This window comes from Fonsecaea multimorphosa, assembly GCF_000836435.1.
Source record: "Fonsecaea multimorphosa CBS 102226 unplaced genomic scaffold supercont1.1, whole genome shotgun sequence".
NCBI classification, from domain to species: domain Eukaryota; kingdom Fungi; phylum Ascomycota; class Eurotiomycetes; order Chaetothyriales; family Herpotrichiellaceae; genus Fonsecaea; species Fonsecaea multimorphosa.
In genome coordinates, this window is record NW_015971635.1 from 1169121 (window position 1) to 1188799 (window position 19679).

Here is a 19679-nt window from a genome sequence, read left to right on the forward strand (position 1 = left end):
CCATTCTCCAGCAGGGATCTCCGACCACGGTCCACGGCACGAAGTCAACAGCTTTCTTTTCACTTTTTGCATCGGGTGGAATTCGTCATGTACTGGGCAATGAGCACATCAACCTCGACAGCCACGAAATTAATTGTCCGCGGTAGGGAAGGTATTTGATGCACCTGAAAGATATTTGGGCAAATAAGAGCCAGAATAATCTGGCTCGCCGTGTTCTCGAAGCGTGCTTCTCGATTTTCTCCGGACACCATCAAGCGTCGAGCAATTAGTCAGACACAATAAATCTCTGCCGAGCCAGGATGCTACTCGTTATTGTGGCAACGGTACCCATCGCCAATCAAGATGAGGCCCGGAGATGGCTATACGAGGGACCGCTGGTATGTTCTCCGTTGGCCAGGCCCCTGGTGGATGACTACTCCTTTGTCCATCGTTCTCGAACTGCTGCGTGATAATGTTTTTGTCTGTTTTGCTGCTCGTGGTATTGAGAGGCCACTCTGTGGTCAGTGCTGCAAGAGTCAGTCCCAGAGGTCTAAGCCCGTCGATGCCCAAGGTCTGGACCTGATCTTCAGTCTTCGCCAACCCATCCTAGTGGGCTCGTTCCCGCTGACTGGGGTCTTGATCCGTACATTTCCCCCTCCTATCTTTGGTTCCTTCCCCTCAAGCACATCGAGATACTTTCGATGGGATCCCTGAAACTATGCAGAAGGCACAGCCAGATTTTCAAAACCTGTGTATATGACGTGGTCCAACAGGATGCACCTTCGATCATAATAGGCTGGATTCATAGAAAGTCGCTTGAAGGCCTATTTTTGGCCCGATCGCTGGGTGCGAGAACGGGGGCTGGTCGCTCTTCCGAAGCGCCTATTCGGCCAATCGCCAAGATCCTCTCTCTATATCCTGATGGTTCCCATGCAGATCTTCTTCCATTGCTGTTAGTGACCTGAAGTGTCATGTCAATAACCAGCTGCGGCTGCTTGCTGCCGACAGGGTAAACCGTATGGAATGCACTATTTCCAGGGCCATTTCTCGTATTCATGCATGGCAATGCTTCTCATCATGCACGCCCAAGGGATGTAAGTCTGTCAAAGGGCGCTTCGTCGACGTATCGTTCGGTTCTGCGCGGGATCAATGCGTGCAGAGCTATGCTGTCGACCCTGATATTTTCGTCGACAGGCTATTTATGAGCCTTTGCAAGTCGACTCACCATCACAGAAAATTGACTGAAGACAAATACCCTACGCACCAGGGGGAACTGAGAAGCGCCCGATCACGCAACAACCGCATCTGATCTTTTCCCCTTCCTTCTGCGTTGGTTGACAAAGGATTCAACAAGAGGTACGAGGTACATGTATTGTTGCTGTCTTCGATGCGGACTCGACTGCGCTCTTTATATAGTTCTTCTGACTCGGCCACATATTTAGGCCGATTCAAGCGGCCGTGTGTCCGCATACCACCGCCTTCTCTGACCCGGATTTGGCGGATATACAGGAATCTCCGCAAGGCTGCGCACACCACTCACACGGCCGGCGTCTTGCCAGCACCGTCTGATGCCGATTCTAACAGATGTTTCTGGTTTAGCGTTGATTACGAGGTAAGGAGAGCGAAAGTTGATTTCGTGGACCGCATTATTCATATGCTCCCTTTTTGCCTCGGAATGGAGTATCCCTTCGACGGAAGCCCGCCGAGGTCGAGTTGCTTTCCTTTTTCAGCGACGCAAACCACGTCATATATGGCTATGTTGTTTGAAAGAATGATCTACCGAAAGCTCTGTAGTCTGCCTGGTCATGCATGTCCCTTGTGTTGCTTCAGGCATGGACGGAGTGATGTTCGTATCTCCTTGATCTTGCATGAACGCTCTTTGGCTTCCAGCCAGGGCGTTCAAGTATAAAGTCGACGAACGATGTCTTGGAGGAGTATCACAACTTCAAAGCAAGACTCAGCAGCTCGAACCTCGAACCTCAAATACTCAATCTCCAACGCGAAATCGATACATTGAAACCAAAGTTCGAAATGGCTACATCCCGGGTTTTGTTGACAGGCGCCAATGGGTTCATTGGAAGTCATCTCCTCTCCCTCTTCCTGGAAAAGTCGTGCTTCGTGCAAGCCGTGGTTCGGACCGAAGCTAAAGCTAAACGAGTGATGAAAGACTTCCCCGGCGTCGACAAATCTAGGCTCGACTTCTCCATCGTTCCAGACATCACAGCGCCGGGAGCCTTCGACCAGTGCATCAAGGACGCTCAACCCCTTGACGCGATCATCCATGCCGCGTCCCCATTCAACTACACGGAAGCCAAGACCCCAGCTGATTTCATCGAGCCAGCAATCCACGGCACGACGGAGATTCTGAAATCCGCCGCGAAGTATGCACCGGGACTGAAAAGACTTGTCATCACAAGCAGTTTTGCGGCGATCGGGAACCCGATGGATCTCCAAGGGAACGGCAAAGTGTATTCCTCGGATGTGTGGAACCCTGTGACAAAGGAGCAAGGGTACTCGGGCGATTTGAGACTGGCGTATTGGGCCAGCAAGACCTTTGCAGAGCAGGCCGCCTGGGAATTCATGAAGACGGAGAAACCGAGCTTTGAACTCGTCGTCCTCAACCCGCCCATCGTTTACGGTCCCCTCCGGCACAGCATTAATTCGATGAGCGATCTGAACACGTCAAACACGGTTCTCTGGAACCTCATGCAATCTGAAAAGAGCGCTCCGGTCCCAGAGGACACCTTACACATCTTTGTCGACGTTCGCGACCTGGCAGTGGCACATTATCAGGCCGCTTTCGCTCCCGGGGTCGGCGGTCGTCGGTTCCTCGTCACCCCCGGCAGCAACACCAACCAGGAAACCTGCGACATTTTGAGAAAAGAGTTCCCGCAGCTCGACGACAAGATCCCGCTGGGTCAACCGGGCAAGCACGCCTTACCTGCGGGATCCTTCAAGATCGACAATTCAGCATCACGGGAGGTGCTGGGGGTGACGTATCGCTCGTTTGAGACCACTGTGGCGGATACTGCGAGGAATTTGTTGGAGGTGGCAAAGACGTTGAGCGCAGAGGCATGAGATGATGAGGTGGGCATGATGGAGATTTAGTGAGGAATGTTGTTGGAAATGAAGGTGGTAGATGTAGTGGTAGTAGTAGTAGTTGAGATGAGGATTGTGGAAACCAATGATACATTAAACCTCCCTTTGCTCCCGATCCTCCATTGTATTGATGCCGCTTTCACTGAACAAATCGACCTCGACTGCCAAAAGCGAGCGCTGCCCAACCTGCAATCAAGCACATGCCTCCCAGGGGCGTCACGGGACCCAAAGCCTTGAAACGCTGAGGATCTAGAACGAGCAGATAAATGCTCCCACTAAACATCGTCATCCCAGCCGTGAAGAGTGCAGCCGCAACCTGTGGGACCGCTTAGAATGAAAGACTCGGATAACACGAAGAAAGCAGGTATAACCTTATTTTTGGGGGCTGCTGCTGCTGTTAGAAGGAGGACTCCGCTATGAATTAACTGTTGGAAGAGAGATCATGTCAGTTTTTGCCTCGAATGCTCAATCAGTTAGTTACCTGATATTGAGCAGCGGTCGACCAGTTTGCAAGCCTTGCCGGGTCGCTGATGTGCTTTTTCAGCCCGTGAGCTCCAAACGCGCCGAATGCAACAGAGGATGCCCCGTAAATGCATCCGATGGTCCAGAACATTGTGGAGAGTGATAACTCAAGCAACGGAGAGGAGAAAGGTACTTCGGAAGACAAACAATAATAATACCCGTAAAGAAAGAGGACAGAACCGAAGTTGAGGCCCCCAGCGGGATAGAACGAGCAGTCATGATATCCGGTTTGGTACGTTTGCTGAGTTTGCACCGTTTGCATTTTGATTAGCATTGGCAGGACCAAGGGCGAGCTGGGATCAGTGAGAGAGACAAGGTTCACTGTTTCGCCGAGATTGAGACTCGCGATGTCATGCAGGAAGAATGGCAATGCAGCAATAATAAGTTTGCTGGCCCTTCTATTGGATGGAACAAGTCTCGGTGGCAGCTGTTTCCAACTTGAAGGCCAGAACTCTCACAGGAGGTCCCAGCAACTGCTTCCAGACTGCCATCCTTGAGAGAGTTGACGCCTTGCATAATGAGGGGTTGTGTGCGGCAGCTTGGCTCTGGAGGGAACTCCATAATATGTCGGTTCAAACCGCTGCCGTTTTCGAGTCTTTTCTATCCAACGTTTCCACGATTGCTATTCAAAATCCAGGAAGCCTTCTCCGACTGTCGTGAAATTCAACACTGTTCGATTAGCGAAAGCCACGTGTGGTTCGTGATAGAGACGGAGGATCAGCAAAGTGTAGATCCTCCTGACTAGGTGCCTGGGGCACCGTGCGTTATGGAAAGGTAACCTTCGCCATGAATGCTATTATCCCGACAACGTGTGCAGAGATCAAGGCACGCATCGCAGATAGACAGCCATAAGAGTTGACACACGTACGTAGTGGACACAACGATAAGCCCGTGGGGATGATGTCCAAACCTAGTGCAGCTAGTGGACCGATAGTGGGTGGGAGGATCAGCGTCCAAGTGTCTCTGGCATGGCGAAAAGAGCACCAGGCTGGATGGGAGGGCTGCAAGCGGATTCGAAGACGCACCTCATCTCTGCCTCCTTGCTGCAAGAGCGGATACCCGTCGTAAAAACGGGGGATCGGGCGTTGCACCAACTTATCTCTAGCCCACATTAGACGCGGCCGGGCAATTTCTCTTTTGCCTGAGTTGTTCTCGCTTCCCAATTTTGTCCCCAATTCCCAGGCTGGTTTCTGCATGTTGGATTGGCAATTCATATTCCCTGGCCTGCCTGGGCTTAGGCCGGTGCGCCTCTTCAGAGCTTGAGGGCCACCCGGCAGGCTTCCCCCGGGCCAGCTCCATGTTGGGCTGCTCCGTAACGCAGCAATCGGGTCTCCCATGAGAGCCAGTAGAAATGGAGACCAGCCGATGGAGGGAGGTATTGTTCGCTACGATCTCGTTTAGGAGGATTTCACAGGTTTTCTCGTGTTCTTTTTTGTCCGTGTGCCGCGGCCGCAGACTGGCCTGAGACCCCTATGTGCTGCATCCAAAGTTGTTGGACCATCAGGGCTAACTCGGCGGGGAGAGGTTTCCATCAGAAGGACGGTAAGGGTGGTGACAGCGACGATCTGTAACCTGTAGAGCCGAACAAGATTGGGCACCTGACCCGAGGTTGAGTGATGGGATTGTGGTGATGGCACTGATGGGTTGGTTGATGTTTGAAGGTCGTGGATTGTGTGTCCCTTTGTCACTCTCTCGTACTGCTAGCAGGACCCTCGCTCTCATCTTCCGGACCCGGGACAGTTCAATCCCTGCTCTTTGGTGCCTTGAGTTCGCCAATTGAGACCGGCCATAGGGGGAAAAGAACAGGGGAGTCCAACCCCCCGAACCGACACCATCCCCACTTGGAGTTTAACGAACCAGACACCAAGAATCAAGAGTGCAAGGACCCAAGGTCCCCCCCCTGGTGCCCGCCCTGGTGCCCCGAGCCCCAAGAAGCCAGACCCGGACCTTCCAACTGTGGCCTCTCTCCATTCCTTTTGCACGCCTTCCCCCAAGCACCCAGAAGGACTGGCCCTTTTCAATCTGTGACCCGACCTCACCACCACCTCCACCACCACCACCATCAAGCCCTCAATTTCGTCGACGACTTTTTGCCGCTCTGCAGGCGGTCAATTGCTTCGTCTTCTTTGGCAAAATCCCAGGCTGGCCTTGTCTCCCTCTCGCCGTCGATCCTCTCTGCACTGTACCGCCATCCCGAACCTCCCAATCGCAGCTCTTTTGGCCCCCCCAGTATTTTATCCACCTCATCCCTGATACCTCGCTCGTTGGAGCTCCTGCGCTCGTTCATCGCCCACCGTGCCTGAACATTGAACAGATATCATCCATTTTGCTGTGCGCGTCGCTCTAGCGAGGCTGACCTTTTGACCTCTGACATACTTGCGAACTCCTTTTGCACTCTGGTCCGACGAGGGGCCCGAGCGGCACGATGTCGACCGACTTGACGGGAGAGCAGATGCAGGCCAAAATCACAGCTGCCAGAAGAGAAGCAGAGGGGCTCAAGGACAGAATTAAGCGCAAGAAGGATGACTTGGCTGATACCAGCTGTAAGTCAATTGACAAACCCTCGATTGATTTAATCTCATGCGCAGCCTACCTGCCCACCACTCTGCGGATTGCTAATCAACCGGGTTTGCAGTGCGACAAGTCGCTCTCAACAATACAGAAGCCTTGCCTCGGATAGGCATGAAGCCCCGAAGGAATCTCAAGGGCCATCTCGCAAAGATCTACGCTATGCACTGGTCAACGGATCGCAGGCATCTGGTGTCGGCGTCTCAGGACGGCAAGCTCATTATTTGGGATGCCTATACCACTAACAAGGTCCACGCCATTCCCCTCCGTTCCTCATGGGTCATGACCTGCGCATATGCCCCCAGCGGCAACTACGTTGCCTGCGGCGGTCTCGACAACATTTGCTCAATTTACAACCTCTCCACGAGGGAAGGCCCGACACGTGTGGCTCGTGAACTGTCTGGTCACTCTGGATACTTGTCCTGCTGTCGTTTTGTCAATGACCGAAAAATCATTACCTCTTCTGGTGACATGACGTGTATGATGTGGGATATCGAGACGGGCTCCAAAGTCACCGAGTTTGCGGACCATTTGGGCGACGTGATGAGCATCAGCATAAATCCGACAAACGCCAATATTTTCGTGAGCGGCGCCTGCGATGCCTTCGCCAAGTTATGGGACGTGCGAACCGGGAAAGCAGTTCAAACATTTGCCGGTCATGAATCCGACATTAATGCCATTCAATTTTTCCCGGATGGAAACGCCTTCGGCACCGGCTCGGACGATGCCTCCTGCAGGCTCTTCGACATCCGCGCAGATAGAGAACTAATGTCTTACCAGGTAAGTTTTGGACTTCCATTGGTGTTCCGTTACCACGCTCTCGCTGACATCTTGATAGAATGAACAAGTTCTCTGCGGCATCACTTCTGTCGCCTTCTCGGTTTCTGGCCGATTACTCTTCGCAGGTTACGATGACTTTGAATGCAAGGTTTGTAAAATCTGATACATAATGTTTGCTTCGTCACAGCTAACCAGATTCCAGGTCTGGGACACATTGCGTGGTGATAAGGTCGGTTCATTGAACGGTCACGAAAACCGAGTCAGTTGCCTTGGAGTTAGCAATGACGGTATTAGTTTATGTACTGGCTCATGGGATTCTTTAGTAAGTCACCATTGCTCTTTACTGACAAATCTGGAGAACTCGGCTGATGCAGTTTTGTAGCTCAAAATCTGGGCATGGTAGAAATGGCTGTGGGAGAAGGATATACTTTGTTCCAACAACGGCAATTTGGCTTCAAGGTCAGCTTCGAAGTGGCGGGCACCATCAGCAAAATCACCTTTTTTGTCCACGATCCTATCGACAGCTTCTGACGATTCCCTTTTCCTGGCCCCTAACTTGACTGTCGCGCGAACCTCAGGGCTCATTTGCTTTTTCACCAATGCCCTGAGAATCTTCTACTGGATAAGCTTTTTCTTGTGTGCGGGCTCTCTACAGGACTCGAGGAGGGATCGCTGGTTTGCTTATGTTTTCCTTCAAGACATTGGCAAGATACCGTGCGCGTTGTTTCCAATCCACGACCGTTATGACCGGACATTGGTGCGAGTGGAGTTCATTACCGTTCTCCTGTTTCGTGTCTAATCTTGACAAACACAATTTTCAAGCTCCTTGCTTGCCTCACTACAACAGAAAGTCAACCTTTCCTGCAGATCTGGCGAGTGAACTGCAGTGAAGGAAAAAAAAGGGAAAAGCCCAAAATGTGAAACCCCGGATATCGGCAATCTTGTTCCATCGTTCTTCTGCGTGCGTTGTGTTCCTGAGACGAGATCTAGGGGACCGAAACGACTTTCGCGGAAAGAGTGGAAGCGAGGCGCAAGTATCGGGGAGGATGTTATAGAGGTGCTGAACTGAAAGGGCCTCAGCCATGGCGAGCACGCGACCATAAAAAAGTTCTCTCAAGTGTCCAATTGTTTTTGTGAATGCGAATCGATCACAGCGAATTCCCAAGGGTTTTTTATTGTTCAAATTGCAACGGGAAAGGGGGGGAAGGGAAAGGAAAGGCAGGAGGAGTCTGTTGCGTCCGTCTACCTATCAGTCTTGATCTGTGCTCTTGCTAGTTGGGGGAGGAGCCTTTCCTAAATTCCATCCATCTTCAGTGTTCATGCTACCAAAGGCTCTTTTTTTTTGATTCACTTGTTCATTGCCGCCTTCGGGGTATTTTCTTAACTTGGATGGAGATACCAGCGGTCCGTGAGATCGGGGTAGGTCGAATTGGCTGCGCCGTACCAGTGGCCCCGAACAAATAGCAACTGGATTGTGAGTGTTTGTCTGTAGACTCGAGTTTCATTGAGCTCAGCACATGGGATTGACTGGAGCGGGGTTGACGCTGACTACTAGGTATATAACCTGGGATGAAATCGTTCATTGTTCAACATTGAATTGCCTGCTGTAGTTGTATATATCTGTACACGCCATCCCGACTCGCTTGCTCCCCAGAACCTCGAACCCGAATTCGAGAATCAAAGGCCCTGCAAATCATAGAAACAGGTACTCCGTATAGAAATGTCCCCCTCCAATGAATCCCCAGTGCCAAGTGCACCCGGTGCTGTCCATGGCATTCGAGTGGATGCAGGAGCCCCGAGAAATTCTGGCATACCTCTCCTTCTCTATGCCCAAAGGCCTCTGTGAGTACCGTTTCCAAGAGATGGGGAAATCCCTCGTAAAGGGCTGTCCGAATCAATGACTCGGTACCCATGGCTGGACCCATCCAATCTGACGTCAATTTCGTCCAAGCCATCCACGGGAAGCTCGTCAAATCTGCGCCGTCCCAGGTCGTTCCCTAACAAGCACACCCATCTCTCTCCTGGTCAAGGTTGATGTTGATCGGATCCGAAAAGTCACCACCATATTCCTCACTTTCTTCCTGCGCCAGCGCATTTCTGGCAATAACTTCAAATGCTTGTTCCACGTTGATGCTTTCCTTGGCGCTGGTCTCAAAATATGGCATTTGCCCGCGACTCTGGCAGTAGGCGTGCGCTCTCTTTTGCGAAACCATTCTTCTATCTTCGCCCAGGTCGATCTTATTCCCCAATACCACGAAGGGGAAAGATTCCGGGTCGCGGGGAGAGGCTTGGATCAGGAATTCGTCGCGCCAGGAATCGAGGGTCTCGAATGACTTTGCAGAGTTGACGTCGTAGACGAGGACGCAGCAGTCTGCGCCCCTGTAGAACGCCACGCCCAGTGATTGAAAGCGCTCCTGCCCGGCGGTGTCCCAAATTTGGAGCGTCACGATCCGATCATCGACGGTGACTTCCTTGGTAAGGAAGTCGGCGCCAATCGTGGCTTTGTAGGAGGTGGAGAATTTCTTGTTCACCTGTGGAAAGGTCAGAAGGCGCCGTTTGAGGAGTGAAGAACATGGAGAGAGCGCCGTACATATTGGTTCATCAAACTAGTCTTGCCCACGCCGCTGTCTCCTAGAATAATGACCTGCGCAAAGCCATGATCAGTTGCGTGCATCGACGGGCGATAAAGAGCTACGTGGGCAATGATTACCTTCAGCAACACCTTCTTCCTCGACGCCATGACTGCACTTGATGTGTTTGTGACTTGTGCTGTCTCTACAGACTCCGAGAACACAAGAAATCTCGTGCTGGTGTCACAGACGCTGCTAGGCCGGCTTAGTTGGCTTTATGGCGTTGGTCTGAGAGGTAGTTCTCCGCTGGAGAGTCACGCGATAGCCGGCTGGTGGTTCCCGAGGTAGATACGAGTAAAGAGGATGTGGCTGTTGCCTGCGCCTTCAGTCTTCTGACCTTGTAAGGCAACCGGAAGGCGGTGTTGGGGTGTGCGTGGGTGTGGGAGTTTGAAGCTTGGGAAGTCGAGATGGAGGATCGAGGATGAGGGCAGCGACAAGTCGATCGGGCGAGGGATCGTTGGTTCTAGCGGTTCGAGGAGCGAGCAGCCGTCATAGGCTTATAGCCACTTCTCGGTACTAAGTACGAGGTAATATTAGCCACCAGCTGCCACTTCTCCATTCTCCAGCCTCAGACTGAAAGCCAGTCAACGTCTCGCCATAGGGAAGGTCAGCCGGGGATCAAATGCCCGGCGAGGTCCACCTGGCACCTGGCGCCATGTTCTTTTGGCATTCGTTGAAACTAAGAAGCGTTGCTGAGCGTTGAATGTGTTTCTTACCCGTAGATTTCTCGTCTCCTTCCAACTACATTCGCTCCTTTTGCCTCATCTTCTATTTCGAATGGATCAGTTCCGGAATGACTGAGATTAGATGACCGGGTTCAATCATGGCAACATGGAAAGAGCAATATCTGGCAGCCTTGCAAGACCGAGACCGTGTAGAGAAGGCCAACCTTGCGCTTTACGAGTACTGTACCAAGCTGGCAGATGAGAGGGCCGAGTTGTATAAGAAGGCTCGACTTGCAGAGAAAGCGTCGCCTTCAGAAAACACGCCTGTGCCGGAGCCTCCTGTCACCTCTCCAGGATGGGGCATCAGGAGAGTCACCTCGCCATCTATCCAGGGAGGAACTCGCCCAGACTCTCCTTCGGCAACAGCCACAGCCAGCATCCTTGCCCAGTTGAGGCAAGACCTCTCCAAAGCCCAGACTGAGCGTGCCGACTTACAGTCCCGCCTGGACACGGCACTCCGCGAGCTCGAGACGCTGAAAGGAAAAGCCAAAGCGGACAGCAAGCGCATAGCACAACTAAATGCCTCCGTCTCGCAGTTGACTGTCAAGCTGAGAGACCGCGACGAGGAGCTACGTGGCAAGGCTAAGCTGATAGAGGATGTCCAGGACGAGAACGTCACGCTGAATCTGGAGCTCCACATGGCGGAGGAGAAGGCGCAGAAGTTTCAAAAGGACAACCAGGAGCTCGTCGATCGGTTGATGGCCATCAAGGGAAAGGAGGCTGATAAGATGAATGAAGAGGGCAAGTTCGGATGATACGAAGATCTGGTTGCCAAGTTATGTACCTTCTGCCTCTGCTCTGGTACTCAGCGGGAGCTTAGCAGGGGAGCCTCGAAGAGGTGGAAGAGACGCACTGCGTGCCGGTATTGAGACAACTCCCACTCCACCCTTCTACCAGCCTCGTCCGCAGCTGGCGGGTCTCGAAATACTGATATTGGAGCCACGGGTTAGACGGAAGGATCAACCATATTGACCCAGGCGCTGCTGAAATCGCTGCAGAGAGCTCAACGAATTGTAAGTCATATCAGGAAATCTTCCCCCTTACAACTTGCCCAGGTAGATCCAGGTTACCTAGGTACTGACAGGTGGATGACACAGTGTGACGATCTGAACAGCAGCGCTCATTAAACGAGGGTCTGAATAATCCAAAGACTAACTAGGTATGCAATGGCACCTGGCCATTGGCGTAGTGAATCACATCTAGGAGTATTGTCTGTTCGTCCCACATTGCTCCGATGCATGGTGCTCTCAATCACCCAGCGCTATGCAAAATTGTCATCAAAGTCATTTCAGACCAAAGTAGATCGAAGACCCAACCCCCTTGCCAAAATCATGCTTTCTACCTTGCAGAAGCTCTGGTTATCCGGCGAGCTATCCGCGTCTAACAGTTTTCGAGCCCACCCATACTCTTAACAAATGCGTTGAGCTCCCTGGAGTCTTTGCGGTGGTGATACCATTTTCCCGGATCATCCGTCCAGCTGACCATGGAGCTCCACCTCTCCTTCTCCACGACCGTCAACACATTGACGGGATCGTTCACGTTTGAATCCTTGATCTTGTGCGCGGGGGACCGGAAGGGTTTCAGGCTGACGATGTGGCATCCTTCTTTCAAGTCGAGGAAGACGTATTTGAGCTTGTCGTTCAACTCGGCAGTGAAGGCTTGGTTGTTGACGAGAATGACATCGGCTCGTTTGAGGACTTGCCGGACTTGTTCGTTGGTCAGGAAGTTGCCGTGGATGAGGTGGACTTCACCCGGTTTGATGCCCCAGAGCCGGCATCGGGCTGGGAATTCGTCGGCCTGCAACTGGGCCAATGTATTAGGATTATCCATGACTTCGCAGCCCCATGACTCGGCCCCGGTCTCCAGCGCGGCTTGGAGGACACAATTACCGACGCCGGACCCGAGATCGATAAATACCTGGTCGGACTTGAGATTTGTCTCCTTGAATATGCGGCTGAGAAATTTGGGTAATAGTTCGCCATAGACATTGTCGGAGAAGCTTTCGTAGTGCCTCACCAGATTGACCTGTGGCGACACTGTCCGAGCGTAGATTTGATTTTTGATGATATGCTCCACCAACCTGAGATCGACGCGGCGCATCTGATCCAGTTTCTTTGCGATCGTTCCGTCCTTGCGCTTGTCGGCCACCAGCGCGTTGAATTTCTCCACCACGTTGACGTATTTCGACTGAGCTCCGACGCGCCCTCTCATTCCAAGCAAGGCCTGGCGGTGCAGCTGTTGCACAAGGCCTGAGCCGTCGTCGCTGGTGACTTTTTCTGCGGACTGACTGTCGAGGTAGTATTCCGCTACGATTTTCATGGTTGCCTCGATTTCATCAAGGGGTTTGAAATCAGAAGTGTCCGTAGGCTTGACCAACTGGTATTTCTCACTCTGCAGGGAAGTCGGGTATTGAAGCTCGATCGTGGGGCATTCATCCTCATCCCCTTCCAAGGCTGTGAAGAATGCTTCGTACTTGTCTCGGCCATGTTCCACGAGAGTGCTGTTCGCAATATCATAGGCGTGCACCATGTGAAAGCCGCTACCATCTTCTTGAGAGAAGGCTTTGAGATCCCTCACTTTGCGCTTTTCGTCTATGCTCTCTTTGCGATCGAGGCGGACTCGCTTTCTAGGCTTGTTGTCGTCCTCTTCACTCTCGTCGTCGGAACTTGTCAACCTCGGCGTCGATACAGCAGGAGATGCTCTTTTCGTCCTATTCTGTCTTTCTTTTTTTATCCGTTCAATAGGCTCTCCACTGCCTTGCCTTGAATGTACGGAAACTGGAGTGCTTGACTTTCGAGGCGTACTCGCGGTACGGGAATGTCCGTTGCTAAGAGTTTTCCGGGGGCCTGCAAGCTTGGAGGAAGAGACAGATGGTACAGATGGTAGAGATCTTGCGGCGGGCTTCGTGGTTGGATTGACAGTGACAACCTTGGTGGCAATCTTGAGAGGGGCCTTTTTGGCCTTCAAGGCAGCGAACGACAAGGGTCGAGACTCCGCAGGGAGGGACCCCATGTTGAACCACAACAGCAGGCAGAGACGAATATGCGGGGATATAAGTTAAAGTAAAAAGAGCGTGGTTGAGATCAGGTCGACATAATAAAAGGCAAGGCGAGCGTGCGACAGCACAATAAGTAATGAAGGGAGAAGATGGCAGATGGGTGACAGGCACACGACTGAGGGAGCGGCGGCGGGCAAACAAACCTGAAAAAGAATGCGAGCGAGGCGCACGACTGCGCACCGCTACGCACGGGGACCTCGTACCTGCATGAGTTTTTCCGCTCAGCCTCACCAGGCGAAAAGGGAATAGATCCGCCAGTGGCTTGGCCTACGTCATTGAGGTCTTTTCAGTCGGAGTTGCATATTATTACCTAGGTATTATATGAAGGCCCGACATTGAATACATATTACCTAGGTACTAGGTAGGTATGTGTATATATGTATGTAGTAGTACCATTGCCTTCTACTCTGTTCGTAGCAAAAACATCACAGCTCCGGTGACGAGCTGTTGCGCCGTCTCGATCTATTCGATCCTTCCCAACGTCTTTGACCGTTCCAACGGCTGTCTCCCCGCCCGCCGCCGTTGAACCTCTTGTGACGATAATCTCTGTCTGATCGATCGCGGTCGTCAGGCCTATTGTCGTTGGAAGGGGCTGGATGGGTCTCCATCCATTTTTCAAGTCCATCAGCAATTTTCGGACCCCATACATCCTCGCCGGCTTCGAGATCGGAATAAGTGAGTGCCGGAATGAAGCCTTCAGGAGCAGGGTCGATATTGGTGTACTCGCCTTGCATGCTCCGAACCAAGGCTGCCATCGTCCCGTGGCAGCCGCAGGCGATACCAAGATCATATGCAAATGAACGCACGTAGAAGCCGCTGCTCACAGTCAGTCGAATGCGGGCCGCTGGAGCGTTGGCAGGTTGAGCTTCTTGTGTCGGGAGATGGTGAGTATGCAGCTCAGCCTTTTTGTCAGGCGGAAGCTTGTTGCTTTCGCGCTGTTCTCGGTACCTCTCCTTGGAGGGGCTCCTGGGGCTGGTGGCTGCCGCTTCTTGCTCCACTGACTTCTTTGTCGCTTCAGCCCCGGCCATTAGTCTCCACGCAATGGATTTCTCCTCGTCGCTTGCTTCCTCCGCTGGCCACCTGAAGTCATGCTCCCCAGGACCGTAGAAGTCAAGCAGTGTGCAGTCCGAGATCTCAATATCCCGGCTCTCTAAGGTCCTAGGTAACTCCCTCCCACTGCGAGCATACTCATATAGTTTCATGCCATCAATCTTAATTGCACTGTAAATTGGCGGAATCTGCTTCATTTTGCCCCGAAAGTGCGTCAATCTCTCTTCAACCACTTGTTTGGTGATGCTTTCAGTCGGCGATTCTGCCACTATTTTCCCCATAATATCGTATGTGTCGGTGCTTTTTCCGAATAAAACAACAGTCTCATAGGTCTTCTTGCAACCAAGGAAGTCAGAGAGGGACTTGGATCCTCTGCCCAGTCCAACAATTAAGACACCGGTTGCCATAGGGTCCAGAGTGCCACCGTGGCCCATCTTGAATATCTGGTCATTACTCCTCCTTTTGCGCCGTTTTGGCTGGTGTCGATCTTGTTCTTCTTGGGCTTTTCTTGTCTTCTCGAGCAAAGGGGCAAAGGTTTTGGACTCTGCAAATTTGTGCTGCAGATCGCGGAGAACTTGAGCGGAAGAGATGCTGGGAGGCTTGCTGATGGCTAATAGACACGGAGACTCGTTAGGGTATGGACGGGAGAGCACAGGGCAGAGTCGTAGGAGAGGAATTGGCCTCACCGAAGACGCCCTCGAGGACCTTTCCTGACGGCTGGGCCATCTTGAGAATGAAAGATGGCCTCATGCGATAGACAAGGTCTGTCAATGGAGGCGCCGCACCCTCGCACCAACCCAGACTTTGACGTTCTTTGTTCAAGAAATGAAATGGTGCGCAGGCTTCGAGAAAGGTTATGGAATGACACGAGCACCTCGGATGCGGAAAAACTTAGTGGAGCCACACGTGAGCCACAAATACTAGGTAAGAGTTACTTAAGCCAATCAGAACCCGAGGATCCCGCTTGGGTGCCTCTTGGGTGCCTCTCTAGCCAGGGCTTTGGCTCCCACCGAGCCACTACCAGCCTCCAGTCTCCTCCCTCCTCCTTCCATCTGCTCACCATCCAAAAATGCGCGTCACTCGTTTCTGTCGTCCCCTCCTTACCACTGGCACAGTTCAATTGCACCCACGACCCTACGCGATCCACGCTTCGTGATCATTCCAGCGACAGTCTACCGCGACATGACGGCTAGGTCCCGCGCCTTGCCTGCTCAATAGCGCAGTACCTCGCACACAGCATGAACCTCGCACTCTTATTTGGACATGTCCACCCTACCTGAAGAACGAGTTCTGAAACCCCTCGATCCCGTCCCCAACGATGTCAACGACTGGCCGGATTTTGCTTTGCGAGAAACAAAAATCTTCTACCAAGGAAAAGGCCGATATGCAGATCTGCTACAAGCCTCGGAAGAGACACCCCTCTGTGTCGTGGGAGAATTGATGCCTTTGGACGACGAGCAGGAACATATTGGTACGGAAGACTCTACCATTGTATCTTTCAGGGTTGCTGACACAACCTATTAGCCTTGATAGAGAAGCCATTGTATGCACGAATAAAGATCGACAACGTTACAAATTACAGCTTTGGTCAAGATGACAATGGGAAGCCTGTCATTTGGGCTGCGGGAAAGGCAGGCTGGTACGAGATTTCACCCTCAGATCGCTATCTGAGTCATTACAACGACACATTAGAGGCCATCGATTTGTTCTATTTCATGGTCGACCAGCATCAGAAGCTCGCACGGAAACACCAGAAGTTTGGCTTTATGATCGACCCATTTCTCACCGAATACCAGAAGCACACGGGCTATCGGATTGACGACGATGACGAAGCCATGGAGACGATCCACAAACATCACCGCTTCCTTCTCAGGCAGATGCTTGAAGAGAGGGAAGGGATCGATTGGTCTCAGACGTATCTGTGGAAGCATTTAGCTGAGACTTACGCCGACGAACTGGAGGAGTTGAAGGCCACCTTAGCATCATCGAATCAGAATAGCCTACCAGAGGCTTCCGACTCGTCCGAGGAAGAGGACGCAGACGAAGACGAAGACGAGGTGGACGAGGGACCGCGCCAGGAAAGAGAGGGCACGTCAGAAGGATCCGATGGTGACGAATCTGAAGCTAGTTCCGAGGCAGCCTCTTCCAGTGCGACTGAAACCAAGCCGGAGCCTATTGATTGGACCAGGCCTATATGGGATATGCTGAACATCCTGCGAAAGTCGGCCAACTTCAATATGAGACACTGTGGAATTGACGAAGCCGCCACGGAGCTACAAAAGTTACCTGCATTCGAGGGGTCGCATGAAGACGCAGTGGCCGCTTTTGAACGCTCAGCAGAACCATTACTGAAACTAATGAATGAAGCAAAACTCCGAAAGAAATTCAATTGGTCTACCCGGAGAATATACGATGAGCTGGAAGCCACGCTGGCCGACGTGGTGGCGGATGAGACCATGAAGACTCCCCGCAAACCAGGCGGAGGGAAACCCCAGCGGCACCGAATGAAGTCTGTGCTTCGTCCTAGTGGCGCTAGCAAATCACACAAACGCGCAAGAGGCGTCGTGGAAGAGGACGAAGACGAAGTGATGAGTGACGTTCCCATTTCATCGCCAGTAGCTCGACGGCAAGCTGGTCCTCCGCCGCCCAGCAGGATGAGGGAAGCTACGGCAGATTCGGCACCCAGTCGCGAAGATAGTCCCAGTCGACAACTCAATGGCCATTTGGATCCTGACGCGTTACCTGAGCTACCGCCTGGACCGGAAGCGCAAGAAATGATTGACTTGGTGGCTCAGGAGGCCAAGCGAGTTGGTCGGCAGCATCAGACAAGTCATCTGCAAGCATTCCTGGGGCAGTGGGTTGTCTGAGCGGCGCCACTTGAGGGTCCTTGCCGCGAGCATTTTGTGAAGGCGTTCTGGATCCAATGGCTGTGCTGGGTTAACGAGTCTTCGCACTGCGTTTGTCCTTGTGATTGTGATACCCCATATGCTTTTATATAGCATTTTGTCTCTTGTACTCGGTAGGAAATCGACTGATTTAACAGTCCTCTTTCTTTTCCTGGTTCTTCCCGCATGTTGTGTCATTCACATGAAGCATCACCGAGTAGCCATCCTCTTGCTCTTCCCGGGCCTCTTTGCCTTTAGCTTTCCGCCCTTGCCTTTCATCCTGCTTGCTGAGAATCCGCGCATATCGCCACTGCTGATTGCATCGCCGCTTTTCGCATGGCGTTTCTTACCACCAAAGCCATATTTCTGGTCGCGCCTCTGTCTCTTTGGGCTGGGGCCAGTGCCGCCGAGAGCACCCCGATCTCGGCCCGACCGATCTTTCGCAGCGGGGTTTTCCACGTCGATGTTCTGGAAGAGTTCGTCGTCTAGGTTGCCCTCGGTCACTTTGCCCGTGTCGGTGCCCTTGCGTTCTGATGGTAGAAGATGTTATGTTAGGTTCACACAGATACCAGTAGAGGTTTTTCAGAGAAATGGGTATCAAACTTACTCCTTTTCAACTCCTTGATCTTGTCGAGCGTGTTTCTCTTCTCCCTCGCCCTCTCCTGCTCCTTGGCGACCTGGACCGCCTTGCCGAACTTCTTGGCGTCCCTGAGTTTGCGAGCCTCCTCTGCTGCTCTCTTGTTGGCCGCCTCGTCGTACATCTTCTGCTTGACGCGGCCCATGTGTTCGTCGCTCTTGACCATTTCCGCAAAGTAGTCGGCGGGACGGGTGAAAGGGATCTTCTCCGAGAGGAGCAGGTCTCGCGCGGTGACGACGGCCGTGCGGGCGATGCGATAGAATTCAAGTTCGCGTGTGAGGTCGTCGTTGGGGTCTGGCACCGACTGTGAGGTGGGAGGAAGATCTGAGATCAGGGAGTTGTGGTGGTGGAAGGGTGTGGATTTGGGGTGTTTGATGATCGAGATACGGTTGCAAGCCGCGAGCAGGGCGGGGCCGTTGTTGATGGTCATCTTTTGGTACGGGATCGTGTCCTCCAGGTCTGAGTCTTCGAGGTCGGAGATGGGCACGTCGGATTCATTTTCTGCTTCCGAGGCAGAGGCGTCGACGGGCTGGGCTGGTTGCGGGATCGTGGGAGCGGCGGTGTCACCGTTGTCGATTGCATTGACGGCAGCCCCATTTTGATCCCTTGCGTCTGCTTTGCTGTCCACGCCGTTGTCCTCTTCTGCAAATCCGGCGAAATCGTCATTCTGAGGTGTTTGATGGCTTCCGTCTTTGGCTTCCCCATTCGTCACCTCCTCTCCATCGTCGTCTTCTTGTCTCGCCGTCTCCAGCTTTTGTCTTTTCCGCTTCTCGGCCGCTTTCACTTGTGCCTTTCTTTTTTCTGCCTGGTAGTCCCGCCCTCGGTGGGCATCCAGGGCAGCTAGTAACTTGCTCTTCTTCGGCATATTGGTCGGGACTGTAGAACCTATTCAGGTTGCAGTGAGGAAATTGAGCGGGTGGGAGGGACGGTCGACCTTGCTGTTCCAAATTTTTTTGGAGACGAGCCTCGACACCAAAATTTACTCCACATCACAGCGTCGTGGATGAATTGCCTATTGTGGGAAGGTCCAGTACGGTGGAGCACAATGGGGCACAATGGGGCACAATGGTGGAGCAATCGATTCGTATCCGCACTTTCAATTCCATCTTATGACGGGAGGACCGCATGAGAGTTTCAATATCTACAACTCTCCTACTGTATTCAGTACTGTCCAGTCTACGATGCCTTACGATGGCGAACAGCCTGTGAATATACTCCCAATAACGTTTCTCAGGCGACTTTAACCCCACCTACCTGACCCCCTTTTCCACAGCCTCGTCAGCCGTTGCAATGGTCTTCAGGTTCTCCGCACATTGACATGGTTCTGCGCTGCAGCCAGAGATAGGGGGATAAATGGCATTTCTGGATTCATGTGTCAAGAACAGCATCTTCAATATATGTCTCAATGGGACATACGAGGTCAGTAAAAATGTAAAAGTGAAAACAAGCACTGACTAGCAGCGTCCAATATGTACGAGTAGCCAGCGGAGATGATTTCGGGGCCGAGCCTGCGAAACCTCGGGGCCTATCACAGTGTCACAAGTCAAGTGGCCGTCATTAAGGTTCAATGATGATCGTTCACTGACGCCTGAGGGACTTGTTCAACTATGGACTACATGTGCTGGCAGCCTCGTTCCTGTCCTTTCCAATGTCTCTTTATAAACATGCCGTCCTCCTCATTGCCAACGGCATTATTGCGACGCGAAGAGAAAGACAAGACCTTCTGCTTTGTCTCTATAGTTGAAC

General features: G+C 52.4%; 9 protein-coding genes across 9 annotated transcripts; 4 read left to right on the forward strand and 5 right to left on the reverse strand.

Moving 5' to 3' along the window:
• Window positions 1–2010: 2010 nt before the first annotated feature.
• Z520_00441 (uncharacterized protein) lies at window positions 2011–3057 on the forward strand (the record flags this gene model as incomplete). The annotated part of the gene is made up of 1 exon (XM_016770962.1): window positions 2011–3057. The coding sequence occupies one exon, from the start codon at window positions 2011–2013 to the stop codon at window positions 3055–3057; it is 1047 nt and encodes a 348-aa protein (XP_016637872.1).
• Window positions 3058–3353: 296 nt separating this feature from the next.
• On the reverse strand, window positions 3354–3691 carry Z520_00442 (uncharacterized protein; the record flags this gene model as incomplete). Its single annotated transcript, XM_016770963.1, has 2 exons — window positions 3354–3503; window positions 3560–3691. The coding sequence occupies 2 exons, from the start codon at window positions 3689–3691 to the stop codon at window positions 3354–3356; spliced, it is 282 nt and encodes a 93-aa protein (XP_016637873.1).
• Window positions 3692–6025: 2334 nt separating this feature from the next.
• Window positions 6026–7479, forward strand: Z520_00443 (guanine nucleotide-binding protein subunit beta; the record flags this gene model as incomplete). Its single annotated transcript, XM_016770964.1, has 6 exons — window positions 6026–6143; window positions 6236–6948; window positions 7007–7096; window positions 7151–7207; window positions 7243–7270; window positions 7331–7479. The coding sequence occupies 6 exons, from the start codon at window positions 6026–6028 to the stop codon at window positions 7477–7479; spliced, it is 1155 nt and encodes a 384-aa protein (XP_016637874.1).
• Window positions 7480–8945: 1466 nt separating this feature from the next.
• On the reverse strand, window positions 8946–9688 carry Z520_00444 (GTP-binding protein ypt7; the record flags this gene model as incomplete). Its single annotated transcript, XM_016770965.1, has 2 exons — window positions 8946–9479; window positions 9539–9688. The coding sequence occupies 2 exons, from the start codon at window positions 9686–9688 to the stop codon at window positions 8946–8948; spliced, it is 684 nt and encodes a 227-aa protein (XP_016637875.1).
• Window positions 9689–10401: 713 nt separating this feature from the next.
• On the forward strand, window positions 10402–11058 carry Z520_00445 (uncharacterized protein; the record flags this gene model as incomplete). Its single annotated transcript, XM_016770966.1, has 1 exon — window positions 10402–11058. One exon carries the CDS (start codon window positions 10402–10404, stop codon window positions 11056–11058), a length of 657 nt encoding a protein of 218 aa, XP_016637876.1.
• A 625-nt stretch (window positions 11059–11683) lies between these two features.
• On the reverse strand, window positions 11684–13315 carry Z520_00446 (uncharacterized protein; the record flags this gene model as incomplete). Its single annotated transcript, XM_016770967.1, has 1 exon — window positions 11684–13315. One exon carries the CDS (start codon window positions 13313–13315, stop codon window positions 11684–11686), a length of 1632 nt encoding a protein of 543 aa, XP_016637877.1.
• Window positions 13316–13786: 471 nt separating this feature from the next.
• Window positions 13787–15137, reverse strand: Z520_00447 (uncharacterized protein; the record flags this gene model as incomplete). The annotated part of the gene is made up of 2 exons (XM_016770968.1): window positions 13787–15021; window positions 15098–15137. 2 exons carry the CDS (start codon window positions 15135–15137, stop codon window positions 13787–13789), a joined length of 1275 nt encoding a protein of 424 aa, XP_016637878.1.
• Window positions 15138–15674: 537 nt separating this feature from the next.
• Z520_00448 (uncharacterized protein) lies at window positions 15675–17278 on the forward strand (the record flags this gene model as incomplete). The annotated part of the gene is made up of 2 exons (XM_016770969.1): window positions 15675–15882; window positions 15936–17278. 2 exons carry the CDS (start codon window positions 15675–15677, stop codon window positions 17276–17278), a joined length of 1551 nt encoding a protein of 516 aa, XP_016637879.1.
• A 228-nt stretch (window positions 17279–17506) lies between these two features.
• On the reverse strand, window positions 17507–18798 carry Z520_00449 (uncharacterized protein; the record flags this gene model as incomplete). The annotated part of the gene is made up of 2 exons (XM_016770970.1): window positions 17507–17826; window positions 17904–18798. 2 exons carry the CDS (start codon window positions 18796–18798, stop codon window positions 17507–17509), a joined length of 1215 nt encoding a protein of 404 aa, XP_016637880.1.
• Window positions 18799–19679: the final 881 nt, after the last annotated feature.